We start from the raw sequence: 13383 nt of genomic DNA, 5'->3' as shown, positions 1-13383 counted from the left end.
CTCAGAGAAGTTAAACAACATGTCTACTGTCACAAGACAATTCAGGTGTTCTGGCTCCATGTTTAATGTTCTGCTCCTCCACCCTCACCCCTGCTCGGACTCCAATTACCCCGCACACTAGGGAGGTACCTCCTGCAATCTGCATCCCCCACCCCAATTCTAACAGCCACAATTAATGCAATTTAAGGGCAGAAATAAGAGAGTAAGGGGAGTGGGGTGTGGGAAGAGTAGGGAGCTCAGGGTTAGACTCCACTTACCTTTTCCGAGTCAGTGCAAACTTGGATGGCATTGGGAATGAGACGAGCTGTTTTTTCTTTAGTCATGGAGCAGATGTCTTTCAAACGGACTGTCAGCTGGCATCCCCGCCGGGAGAGAGGATGCACAACAAGCAAGAGGAAGCATTACAGTCAAGCAAAGAGTGTTCTCATGGTACCAGATCAGACAGAAGAAAGCAGATCACAGCTCACATTATTTCTAAACCTAGAAGGGACCTCCTAAACCAGAGATCATCTGGTTTAGCCCCTCATTCCATAGAGGCCACACAACTAGGTAGTAACTGAGCCTCACTGAGAGGCCAAGGATATTGTGATTCTTGGACCAGGGTGCTTTCCCATTTCTATACAATCTACTAAATTTGGAAAGGCCACATCACTATTTGCCATGTAAAGAATTGTGAAACATTGTACTGGTTGGGACCATAAAAGTCTACTTTATCTTTCCCTCACCTTATTTTCTAAGATGAGGAAACAGAGGCAAAGAAAGAATAAAAGACTAACCTAACATCATACAGCTAATGACCTGCAGATCTCAGAAAGCGTAGAAGCCAGCATTTCTGAGTCCCAAGGCCAAGGCTCTCTTTGCTATGCTGCCTTCTGCAGTGATCTGTGCCAGATACTTACTGCCTTTGCCAAAAGCAAATGCTCTTCACATTCTCTTCCACACCCAAGAGGAAGGGAGAGGAAGGCCTGGTAGAGGGGATCTCTTTACTGGGACTCATAATTGGGTATCCTTCAAGATTCAGGGGCACGTTTTTGTTAACTAGGCAAAGGCTTTTGGTTGAGCATTAAGTCAGCAGAAGGGAGAAAGTGGGGAAGCTTGCTCAGCCATGGTCAAGGGACAGCCCAAGGAGCAAGCCTAGGTCTTTACCAGAGTTTCCCAGCGGAAGATGTTGCTGTAGAAGCAGATCCAATTTTCAGAGAGGTAGAGTCGGCCCTGAAGAAGAATGTCTCTTTGGAGAGCACATGAGTAATCTGCGGGTGGATGGAGAACAGTGAGCTCAGAGGCAGGGAACACGTTCAGCAAACCACTGCACACTAGGCAGGTCACTCCTCCCAACAGCACTCGGGGACCCAACAGCCCACCACCAACAAGGAATGCCCTAGCATCTCATGATCAGGAACATGGAGGATGTGATAAACGCTGTGAATGAATCAAAGTATGAATGAGACAGCACAGGAGGGCAAGAAAGCTACAGGCAGAAAAGGCCAATGAAATTCACCATCACCCCCCGCCCCCATCTCTAGTTACTCCCAACCTCTTGGGTTCCTTGCCATCTGCAGAGATAAGAGTGCCATGATTCCTTCTAGGTGGGATCTGGAGGCTGTCACAGACTTGGGGCCCAGCCTGGAGCCTCAATTGATAGGGTAAGTGATCTGGACATCCTCTCTCCCTGTTCCCAGATGGAGACAGGCTGGCTCTGAGCCAGCTTCTTTCTCTAGATAGAAGCAGTCTGAGTGCTCTCCCTGGGACTTCCCAACATCCTCCCTGCTCCCCGTGAGGTCACCCAGCTTACCAACGATGAGGCGCTCTGTGTCTGGAAGTTGCTTAAAGAGTTTTCTGAAGTCTTCATTTCTCTGCTTGTAAGTGGGGCTTAACACCTGCAAGACAATGGCAGGATGTACCCAGGTTCTGTGTGCAGGAAGAACAGTTGCTTACATGGAGGAAAGGCAAAGACGAGGCTCTACTATCCCATATAGGCTGGGAGGCCGGGGTAGGCAAAGGTGACTTGGTACAGAACAATGGAGTGGAGAGAACTTGAGGCTACGAAAGGCTTTATATTCAGTGTTTGCCAATGAGAGGAAGTCAGACCTACCAATCAGGGGCCCATAGTACATTCTCAGAAAAGAAAGGAGGAACACCTCCAGGGAGCATCAGGGGACCCACCAGACCAACTACTGCTCTTCTGACTCCTGCCAGAAGGCAGCATCACTCGGACATGAATCAGTGGTTCAAGGGGGCTTTCCCATCCCCCCAGCAACACTGGGATAGTATGGTATCCAGTGCACCTCTCAGAAAAAGCCATTGCTGTGACTAACAAAGTGAGCAACTGGCTGATTGTGTGTGACGGAAAACAAAGAGCCAACACATACAACTATAGCCAGAATAAACGCATCAGCCGAGAACTTAAACCACATCTTGCACGTTGGATGCACCTAACCTTCATTTCCTCCCCCAGTCCTTACAAGATTATCTAAACCAAACCCTTACGTTACCAATGAGGAAACTAAGGCCAACGAGAAGTCACCTGCCTGAGGTCACCCAGCTGGTCAATGGCAGAGCTGGAGCCTGAATCCTGTGCCCACCTCCTACTGCTGTCTACTGGGCCAGAGGCCCCCTCTACCCAACCAACTTTTTATGGGTGCCTCAGTGCAAATTCTTATGCCCACAAGCTGCCTTAACAAATTCTTCTTGGAAATTTCATGAACCAGTTAAATAAGTAGGAATCATACCCTTTCAGAGCTAACAACAACAAAAATTGTTCCCCATAGAGTAAGGGCACCTAAGGGTGATAAATAAACACAAGTGCACAACCCAGGAAGAGCCACACATCACGTCACTCTTGGACAATCTGTTGACCCCCTTATGCACAGACAATGCTGATGACCCTCCACCAGGAGTGCATGCACAGCCCTTCTGGCCACGGTGACAGACAGTTCTTGGCCACTTAGACTTTCTCATTCTCTTCCCTGGGTACCCACGGGCATACAGCTGTGCTGACACTGGAATGAGCTTAGGACTTTTCATTTTTGCCTTTCCGCAAAGCTCAATGTCCCACATGGAAGCAGAGGCTGTAGCCTTGCCCATATTATTAGCACACTGACCACCTGAGCTAAGTGGCCCAGTGGTTTTGTACTATGGGGAATAGAAGTCTTTCAGGAAGCTGCTGTTGTTGTTAGTTGCCGTCAAGTTGATTATGACTCATGGCAAGCCCATGTATTACAGAACAGAACTACTTCATAGGGTTTTCTTGGCTGTCATCTTAACAAAAGCAGATCTCCAGGCCTTTCCTTCTGTGGTGCCACTGGGTGGCTTTGAACTGTCAACCATTAGGTTAACAGTCGAGTACAAACCATTTGCACCATCTGGGAACATTTCCAGAAGCTGTTGCTGCTTTGACTCATAGCGACTCCATGTGACTGAATAGAGCTGCCCCATAGGGACAGGCTGTAATCTTTATGGGAGCAGATCGCCAAGTCTTTCTCTCCTGGAGCCACTGGGTGGGTTCAAATTGCCAACCTTACATTTAGCAGTCAAGTGCTTAGCCACTGTACCACCACCAGGGCTCCTTTCCGGAACTTAGGGGAAGAGAAAAAGGCATGGCTTTAGTTTGAGAAGGTTTTCCAGAAGACAGAGAGAAGACAGTGTTTTCAGCCACTTTGTCTATAGTTTATTTGAATTTTAAACTTTTGTTCTTGGCGTATTTATAAAATGAGTTACACTTGCAATAGCCGGTTACCTTCCCAAATGCTACACTGTCATAGAGCCCAAACCTCAAAAATCACTGGACAGTAGCAGTCAATACCTGACTGCCAGCCCACCCCATGACAGCCATGGCTGGAAAAGATCTCAGGACACAACGTTTATTTGGCTCCTATATTAGTTTCAAACTAGTGCTGAGATACCCAATCTAGATGGCCCTCTGGCCTCTAAGAACAAAGAGTCCATATACTGAATTCCATTAATGGTTTTAGAAAGTTCTCAATCGTGTCTAACTGACCTTCCAGAGCTAACATGTAATGAGTATGCAGCACACACTGTCATAACTCAAAAACTCATCGCCATCAAGTCGATTCTGACTCATAGCGACCCTATAGAACATAGCTCCTTCATATATGCCTGTTTGTTTGATCACTGGGCTGCTTTTATTGTTCCATTTAACAAATGAGGAAACTGAGGCATGGAACAGTTAAGCAACTGACCCAAGGTACCCAGATGCTGAGTGGGAAAGTGAGTATGAACCAAGGCCATCTGGCTCAGAGCTCCTGGTCTTTACTCCACGTTGCCTCAAGCAGAGTAACTGCTTATAGTACTCGTGCCAAGAGGGAAACACCGTGGATGCCCCAGAATAGCACCCTCTTGGGGATGAGCTGTTCACCTGCTCTGGAGGCCCCTACCAGCCTTCCATGGTCCTAGAGGGTCTTTTTATTTATAAAGTTCCAATATCAGCCTGAGGACCAGCCTACCAGGTGGCCCCAAGCCCCCTTCAGGTAAAACTGGCCACGAAGGAGCCAAGTACCTGAAGCCCAGAAGTCCTCCTATTTCTGATTTTCTTTCCAGGTTGGCCTCTCACCTTTGCTTCTCTCATATCCAATTGACAACAAACTCAGACATCTATAGAGGTGGAGGTGTGGGAGGATCTGGTCATATTCACCAAACTGCAAGCAAATCAAGGGATTCAGTCATCTCCTCTCCAAGCTGTCTCAGTGCGGGGAAAGGAGGGCAGATCCAGCCGTGGCCTCTGGTGTTCACCACTCTTTATAGTGATAAACTAAAAAACCAAACCCAGTGCCATCGAGTCAATTCTGACTCATAGCGACCCTATAGGACAAAGCAGAACCGCTCCATAGAGTTTCCCAGGAGCGCCTGGCAGATTCGAACTGCCGACCCTTTGGTTAGCAGCCGTAGCACTTAACCACTACACCACCAGGGTTTCCCTTTATAGTGATAAAAAATAGAGAATGCTTAATTCAGGCTTGCAAATAAATAGTAGCCTGCCAATGTGGATCGCAGGCCTGCTTTCCCTACCAGACAGTATAAGGTACAGAGATACATTAAATGGATATGCTGGCGCCTACCAAGATGCACCCTTCCTGATGCGAGAGACCATGAGCCCCCTGCGCCTTCCACTTCCGTGCTCTTAAAGCATCTCCTCCAGATACAAGGTATATCTATTTTAAGTCAAAATGGCCAAGGAATTTTGGCTCAAGGATTGTCAAATCTTGGACCCTTGGGTGGCAAAGCAAGGTGGAGAATGATAAGAGTACAACAGAGCTGTCACACAGACACAGAGAAATGAGGTCGCACACTCACGGCTGGGATTTCTTCAGATCCAAGCCAGCAACAGTGTTCAGTACCAGCAGGTAAGTCATAAAACTTCTTCAGGTACCACCGCAAATATGGTCTTTCCTGCTCCAGCAGGAGGCTCCAGAGGACCCCAGATTCCATGAAAGAGTCCATAGCTTCCCACGGCTTCCCTGTCCAATGAAACCACTACCTTGATACCAGATCCCCTACTGTCACCACAGGATAAAAGAAATCAGTCTCACTGGACTGAACAGATGGGTGGCCTCTGGCTTCTAGGCAGAGGGTGTGTGGTGCTCCCACCTAACCTCCTTTCCTTTCGGAGAGCTCTGTTCCCAGCTCAAACCCTCAAGAGTGAGAGGGTACAGTCAGCATGGTTCGTGGGGCAAGCTGGCCGGCTCGTTCCTCATGCCAGATTCTGCTTTGTTCTATTCAGCTCCCTGATAGTATGCCTGGTCTCTGAGCTGAGGGAACCACAGCAGGGCGTGGCGTGGCACCTCCTCCTGGTTCGTGCAGACTCACTCCTGGGGTCCAGCTGAAGGCCAGAGTATGCAGATGACAAGGGCTGGCTGAAGGCTCTGAACAGCAGGCCCCAGGTGAACAGACAGGTTTCAAGCAGGGAGAGGATGACCCCACAGCAGGGTCCAGAGGTCCGTCCCCACCGGTCACTCACACGTGGCAGGGTGACTCATAGCTTGTCTCAAACCCCAGAGGGAGCCTGACGCCCAGCTCCCCAGTTCTGACCTGTCCCACAGAGTGGCAACCTCCTATCCTGGGTGGGCAGTGGCAGCCATGACTAACACCACGGGCTGTGGCCACAGGACCTTCTGTCACCCTCCACACACCCGCTGTGCCCCTTTCCTTCCACACTGTGCTCCTCTCAGCTGACCAGCAAACAACTTCTATGTTAGTCACCCGTGACAGGAGGGAGGGAGACAAGGCTGGTGGGCGGGCAGGGCCAGAGCCCTACACATGCTTCAGGTTACAGGATCTGGGTGATGGTCCTAGCCAATGTCCTCCAGTAACCCCCAGCCGAGCCTGGTTTTCCCCCCACCCCACCCCCAGCAGATGTTTCCTGCAATGGAAAGTTGCTGGCCAGAGCTCTGAGGGGGGGTTGGGGGAAGGCGGAGGTGTCAGGGCACTGCTGTGAGGATGAAATCTGAAATCTGACACTCAGACAGGAATGTCTTTGGAGACACACTCTCCCCTCACTAACCCATCCATCCACTAGCTTCCTGAGATTTGGGAGTCTGGCTGCTGTCGTTTCAGACAGGCAGGCGGGCGGGGGCGGGGGTGGGGGGTGGTGGTGAAGTTGTGACGTGATCTGCAGAAGTTGAGGTCCACAGCTTTGGGCTTGTCTGAGGCACTCCTTCCCTTTCCAAAGACCCTGCCCGACACCTCCAGCACAAGCAGGAGGGGATCTGAGGCCAAGAGGATTCCCAGACAGCTGCTCAGACCTTGAGGGCAAAGCAGCAATGCAAAGAGCAGAGAATTTGGCCCCAGTCAAAAGGAAAGTGCCAGCTGCAGGGAAGCGGAGCTCTCTGGGAAAGGAATGGGGGCTCAGCCAACGGGGGCAAGTCAGGCTCCAGACAGAGAAGCTCGGGACAAGGATGAGACCACAGGGCTGGAAAGATTTGGATTCCCAAGCTGCCCTCATCACTGATCCCCAGGAAAATTCAGAGCCTTGTAACCAACAGGGCACCTCCCTCACCTCCCCAGCTTTTCCCACCTCAGGGATGAAGGGTGCCTTGTCCTTGGAGTCCCAGTAACTCAGTTCAGTAGCACTCAAACTTCAGTGCACTTAAACAAGCGAGCACATGGAAAAATGTCTATTCCCAGGTCCCAAGCCCAGAGACTCTGATTCAGAGGAACCTGGGCTCTCTTGGGTAAACAGTGTTGGAGAAAAGAGAGAAAGAAGAATCTTGAGTCCTTCCCAGAAGCAAATGCTGCCTCTATTCACCACAGGCAGTAGCTTACTCCACAGACCACCAGCTTCCCCAGGAAACATCTGTCTTAAACAGCCTATCTCTACACTTAGCATGATGCATTCCAAATATCAAGTGCGCCAAATAAATATACTCCTTGTCATGGACTGAATTATGTCCCCCCACAAAATGTGTGTATTAATTTGGCTGGGCCATGATTCCTGGTATTGTGTGATTTTCCTACATGTTGTAAATCCTGCCTCTGTGATGTAAATGAGGGAGGACAGGTGGCAGTTGTGTTAGTGAGGCAGGGCTCAATCTACAAGACTGGATTGTGTCTCGAGACAATCTCTTGAGATAAAAAAGAGAGAAGTGAGCAGAGAGACAGGGGAACCTCATACCACCAAGAAAGCTGTCCTGGGAGCAGAGAGCATCCTTTGGACTTGGGGTGCCTGTGCAGAGAGGCTCCTAGTCCAGAGGAAGATTGATGAGAAGGCTGACAGTGAGAGAAAGCCTCCCCCTGGAGCTGACGTCCTGAGTTTGGACTTTCAGCCTACTTTACTGTGAAGAAATAAATTTCTCTTTGTTAAAGCCATCCACTTGTGGTATTTCTGTTATGGCTGCACTAGATAACTATGACACTCCATATGTACCTCTAAAATTGTTCCTATTTACACTGCATCTTCTATGTGCACATACACACAGATCCTAATTCTATACCCACGGGTTCTCAGGACCCCAGTCCCTGCCAACACCTCCTGCACGTGTCCGAGCTCCTCCCCACCCTGCCTGTCCTGAGCAGTGTGACAAGAGAGCACAGCAGCTCCATCTCCCAGGGTGACCACAATGCCTCTCTCCTGGCCACACCAGACCCCAGGATCTAGGTGGGAGAAGTTAACAGAGGTCCTAGATCCCTTACAGTCATTCCTCGGAAACACACGAGTATTACTACCATTCGAGCTGGTGACTGTTAGGCTGAGAAAGGGTGAGACAGGGGCAGGATACACCCAAAGAGCTAACAGCCTGGGAGATGAGTCTCAGTCTGCACCAGTCTTTGTCAGCTCTGCCAGCTCACATAAGGGTTGGGCAGGGCAGGTATGAGTCTGGGGAAAGGGAATTGGCCCTGGGCTAAACATTAACCCTACGGCAAACACAGGGAACTGGGACCAAGTGGTACTCCATCGCAGGGGATGGCAGGAGGGAGGGCAGGGGCAGAGGAACTCAGGAGAACAACAGATGGATTCTGGTAGAGCAATGACCTCATCTAGGAAGAAACCAGTAAGACCCTCAAAGGAAACCCTGGTCTTCTAACCGAGTCCAGGTAGAGAGAAGCCAGATGTGGACAAGGGGACAGAGGAGAAAGGGGGAGGTAACTGAGCAAAGAAAAGAGAAAGATTGGTGGTGGACTGGATGTAATGTGGAAAGGGAGAGGGGAGACAGAATAATTCTGAAGGAAGTCAAGGTTGGGCATGGGTCAGGAAGGCTGTTCAGGTAATGTGTAAATACCAGAGGTGAGATGGACAGTGGTGGGGAAAAGGTGGGGAAAGCAGAGTTAATTCTCAGAACAAGATGTCAGCCTGCCAAGGCTATCATCAGCAGCTTCTCTTTTCAGTACCAGCAATTTCTTCACTCCCCACTGCCCACCCTCCCCCCATAATATTCCTACAAAGCTTTGTTCTCTTGCTCTGAAATCTATGCCACTCAGACCTCCTGGTCCATTCCACAGGACCTGCACAATCCCACCCTCCTCCCCCTAAAGCTGTCATCCCCAACTTGGGGGCCTTGGTGACCTTGGGCTGCTGGGGTCGGGGCTACTTACTGTCCCTTGATCTCAGTAATGCTCCTTCCCTGGGTTGCCATGGAGACAACTGACCAGCAGGGAAGAGATTTGGGGCAGAGGAGAAGAATACACTGGCCCACCCTGGACAGCAGGGATGAGACTTTTCTGACCATGTGCTTCACTCAAGGTCTAAGTTCACCATGCCCAGGTAGGAGCCATCTTCAGAGGGGCACCAGCTGTGCCCCTCCACCTGGGGGCCTGGATTAGGAGGTCCTCAACTCTCCCCTTGGCTCCCTGTTGAAGTCAAAGCCCTGGTTCTGCCTACCCCTCCATCTCATTCCATTGGGGATCCACCTCCTAAGCTGCGGCCTTGATAAATGAATCCAGGTGGTAAGGGTAGGGATGAGGGGCCACGATGAGGAGATGCAATTGGGCCTGGGAGGAGCTCAGGGCAGCTGTGGCTGGAATGGCCTTCTAACCCCACTCTTGACCTGAATATCCCTGAGTAGAAACCAGAGCTCACACCTCAGCCTTTCCCTGTGTCCCTGGGGCCTGGCTGCCGTCCTCGGTGTGTCCCACTCTTTGGAGCAAGGCAGTTTGTCATCATGAAGAGGACCATCCCAGGTCCTCCCTGGCTAAATAAAATGCTTTTTGTCTTTAGCAGAAGAGAGGCAGTAAACAAAGAGTGTGGGGGGTGAACCCCCTTTCATATTAGACCCTGGTCCCCTCCCCCTTCCCTCCAATGGGCCTGAGGTAATCTTGCCCCCTTCAGCACCTCTACAGAGCAAGGGCCCTCCTATTCTGAATCCGGCCAGAAGGTTTTTAACTGTCCCTAGGGTGAGGGATTACAAAATCTTAACCTATCTAAAGGACTTCCACTGCAATGAAGAAGCCTCGGGCATCAGAGATCATAAAAAGGGCCATCAGTAGAGCTGAGACGGGGTGACGGGGTATCCTTCCTGAAGGTCAGATCCCAACCAACACAGATGTAAAGTCTGAGCACAAAGCAGACTAAAGGAAACAGAGAAAACCAGTTCAAATCAATAGGGGTAGCACAAGGCCCTCCTGCAAGAATGCCAATGGTCCAGTGGGGAAGAGGCAGTGCTGGGGAGTGGAGGGCAGGTTTCAGGCCTGCTTTGTGTCTTGCTCTATGCCCAGATGCCCCACCAGTGGAGCACCCCCTACTGCCCAGGGGCCTTGCCACCTCCAAGTGTCCCACAGTGTGCTCAGCTTCTGCCTCTCCCTCCAATGTCCACCTGCCATCTTCATCTCCCACCTTCATGGTCATTCTGCTCTGCTCCCCACCCCAACCCTGAATCAGGACTGGAAGTTTCAAAGGACCAGAAGAGCAGGGCTCGGGCAGTGGAAGTCAGACACAAGAAGACACATGGGCAGACCAAGAAAGGGCTACCCAGCGATGGCCCCAGAAACCAAGGAGGGGAGGATGAGGGAACAGCAGCGGCATGTTTGCTGATGGTCCCGTGATATCTATCACCACTGAGTTTCTGGAGGAACCCAGTGTGAGAGTGAGTCCAGGAAAGGGAAAACCAAAACCAAGCTCATTGCCTTTGAGTTGATTCCTACTCATAGAGGACCTATAGGACAGAGTAGAACTGCCCCATAGAGTTTCCAAGGAGCGACTGGTGGATTTGAACTGCTGACCTTCTGGTTAGCAGCCAAGCTCTTAACCACTATGCCCTAAGAGAGGGAAGGATCACTAAATGCTGTCTGACAAAGAGCCCCTGGCACGGGCCTCCTTGGGGAGTTAATGATTTGTGCTGGGTGGAGAGCTGATAATGTTTCTGTCATTTGTTCAGGGAGAGGAGCAGAGGATAAACACAGACAACCTAGAAAAAGAGACGGCAAGAGGCAGGGAAGAGCTGGGAGTGTATTCTGGAGGATGATTTCATATAAGGTGATTTGAAAACTAAACGAGGTCTGACCACTTGACTGTATCTCCAGCTGCAGGCGGAACCAGGATTCAGGCCAGGCGTGGTCCTCTACTATCTCTCATGTACTATCTGCTTGGTGTGACCCCTGCCTTCTGGGCCCCACCTGGCAGCTGGCCCATCACCCCCCCGCCCAAGCCAAGACGTAGCACTCATTTCTAACCTGCCCCATATACGCTTGGGGCTGAGGGAGGAGAAATTAGACATGAAAAGGATGGGGGAGAAAGGAAAGGAAAGGAAAGGGAAAAAAAAGGAAATGGATTAGAGAAAAAGAGAAAAGAAAAAGCCAGTCAGAGAATGGAGATCAGAGAAAGGAGAGGAAAATGGAGGGAGAGAAAAGAAAAAAAGGGGGAATCGTAGAACAAGGGGTAGGGGAGAATACAAGAAAGGGAAAAGTGAAGCAAAGCAGAAAAGCCTGCTCTAAAGAGCAAAGGAAAGGGATAAGTAGAAAGGTGAGGGGAAGTGGAAGAAGGTTAGAAAGAAGGAAGAGCACGGGTAGGTCCAAATCTGGGGTTTTAATTGTCTACTAAGTCTGTGACCAAGAGCTTTCTGTTTCCCTTTGCAGCCACTAGATTTTCACAATACTGTTCAAAAGGGTGGGCAGAGGAGTGGAAAGGACTGCTAGACAAAGGACGCTGGGTGCCCCAGAACGGTATGGCCTGGGGCAGCTTCCAGGAAAGCAGACCACACACTCCCTCTTTTCCTACCATTTACAAGGAGCTTACAGACCAGGGATCTGGACTTTAAGTGGGGTGGGGGGTGGAAGTGGGCAGGGGAGGAGGCAGTGGAAGCGGTTGTTTGGCTTCCACCCCAAACCACCTCAGCTCTCAACTCCCCTCCTGTCAGCACAGCCCACCAACCTCTGCCTCTTTGGTGCTGGGTGGGGCTAAGGCTGCAGATCAATCCACAGCACAGACGACAGTCAGGCCACCAAGCAGCTGGAGGTCCAAAGCCACGTGGCTAACCAATACATGCCTGACTTTGGGGACCCACTGAGTACCAGGAGGAAAACACACACACTGGGATTTCTGATCCAAGCCCCTACATTAAAGCCAAGCCTCTCCTCTGCCCCTGACCTCCCTCCCCTCAACCAGTGTCCTTTCAACGTCTGTCATCACAATCAGCTTCTACTCCACCATCTCTGTGTCCACGTCTCCTGCTGAAGTAGAGCCTGGTGTGTGTGTGCAGTGGGGAGTGGTATTCACAGAATCAAGCGCTGAGGATGTCAGGCTCAGAGAAGGCAAGAAGACCGTCTGAGGCCAGATCATGGTTGTCAAACCCCTGGTTCCTCCACTGTACCCAGGGCGGCGTACCACGTGGCAGGGGGCCCGCTGAGGAACTTCAGCCAGCTGTCCTTCGGGGTCAAAGTCTGTGTGACTGAAAGAACGTGGCCTTTACAGGGACTGCTCGTCCCACATGTGGTTTCTGGGTACGTGGCAGCTGATGGAAGCAGCCTCCCATGGATAACCTATGGAATGGTCTCTTTTTCCTCAAAGACCCAGAAGCACTGGATGTCTTCTAGAAGGGTGCTGCAGGGCTGAAGTCAGATCCCATTAAATGGCACAGCCTCTCTACTAATGGGGAGTCTTCCAGCTGCATTTCCACCAAAATGTGTAGGTCAAGGGAAGGAAGCTTTGGCCTTAGGTTCAGGCCCCAGGGCCGCCCCAGTTCCAGAATTCTACCTGGGCTTAGAACACCCACACCTCCCTGACTGGTCTCCTGTAGGACTGGAAGAGGTGAGGTGAGGTGCAGATGAGCTGGGCTGTCGCCCCTTAGTCTACTTGAATGAAATCATTCCTTTCCTGGGCTGTCCTGGGCTGCTACAAAAGAGAACCATTTTATCTAGCTTTGGGAGAAGGGCTGGAAAGGAGGCAAGCCCATCTTCCTTGTCCCCGCAACCTGCTCAAGCCCACACGGGAGCCAAGTTGCCCTCCACATTATTCCATTCCCCTGCCCACTCCCGCTCCCCCACCCAGGTCACATGTACCCAGCAAGGAGAGAAATGGGAATACTTACATTATACCAACTCTGGCTTTTCTGAAATGACAAAATGAAAAAAGGCAAAATCAGTCAGGGAAGAGGTGGTGGGAATGGCCAGGGCATCCCCAGCCCAGTGGGAAAGTTACACAGACAGCAGGGGGAGGGTGGGGAAGAGGGGCCTAAATGCAGCTGAATGCTTCCCAGGTTGCTGCTCGGGAGGGGTCCTCCTTTCTCAAGGCAGCCCCAGAAAGGAGGCCCAGGAGCAATCCATGCTGGAAGCCCCACCGCAGTTGGGGTGGCAGGCAGCGGCAGCACCAGCTATAGCTCAACCAAAAGGGAGTCAGGGCCCATCACGAGGTTCTTCTGATGCGGGTGAGGGACGAGCTGTCGGCATCCAAGACCCGGTCCCAAAATGGGGCCTGACCAGAGCAAAGTACAGGGAGAGACC

At 51.0% G+C, this 13383-nt stretch overlaps 1 protein-coding gene across 5 annotated transcripts in view; it reads right to left on the bottom strand.

The window, feature by feature from the left end:
- Positions 1-13383, bottom strand: part of GRAMD1B (GRAM domain containing 1B) — a 296128-nt gene that overhangs the window by 32509 nt on the left and 250236 nt on the right. For all 5 annotated transcript variants that reach the window (XM_049857563.1, XM_049857566.1, XM_049857562.1 and 2 more), the window contains 4 exons: positions 12972-12992; positions 1793-1877; positions 1147-1250; positions 258-353 (listed from right to left, as the gene is read on the bottom strand). In XM_049857563.1, the coding sequence (XP_049713520.1) occupies positions 258-353; positions 1147-1250; positions 1793-1877; positions 12972-12992 (306 nt within the window). The remainder of the gene's footprint in view (positions 1-257; positions 354-1146; positions 1251-1792; positions 1878-12971; positions 12993-13383) is intronic.

The sequence above is a fragment of the Elephas maximus genome, chromosome 17, assembly GCF_024166365.1.
Source record: "Elephas maximus indicus isolate mEleMax1 chromosome 17, mEleMax1 primary haplotype, whole genome shotgun sequence".
In the NCBI taxonomy this organism is placed as follows: Eukaryota; Metazoa; Chordata; class Mammalia; order Proboscidea; family Elephantidae; genus Elephas; species Elephas maximus.
This window is presented reverse-complemented; position numbering and strand designations above follow the sequence as displayed.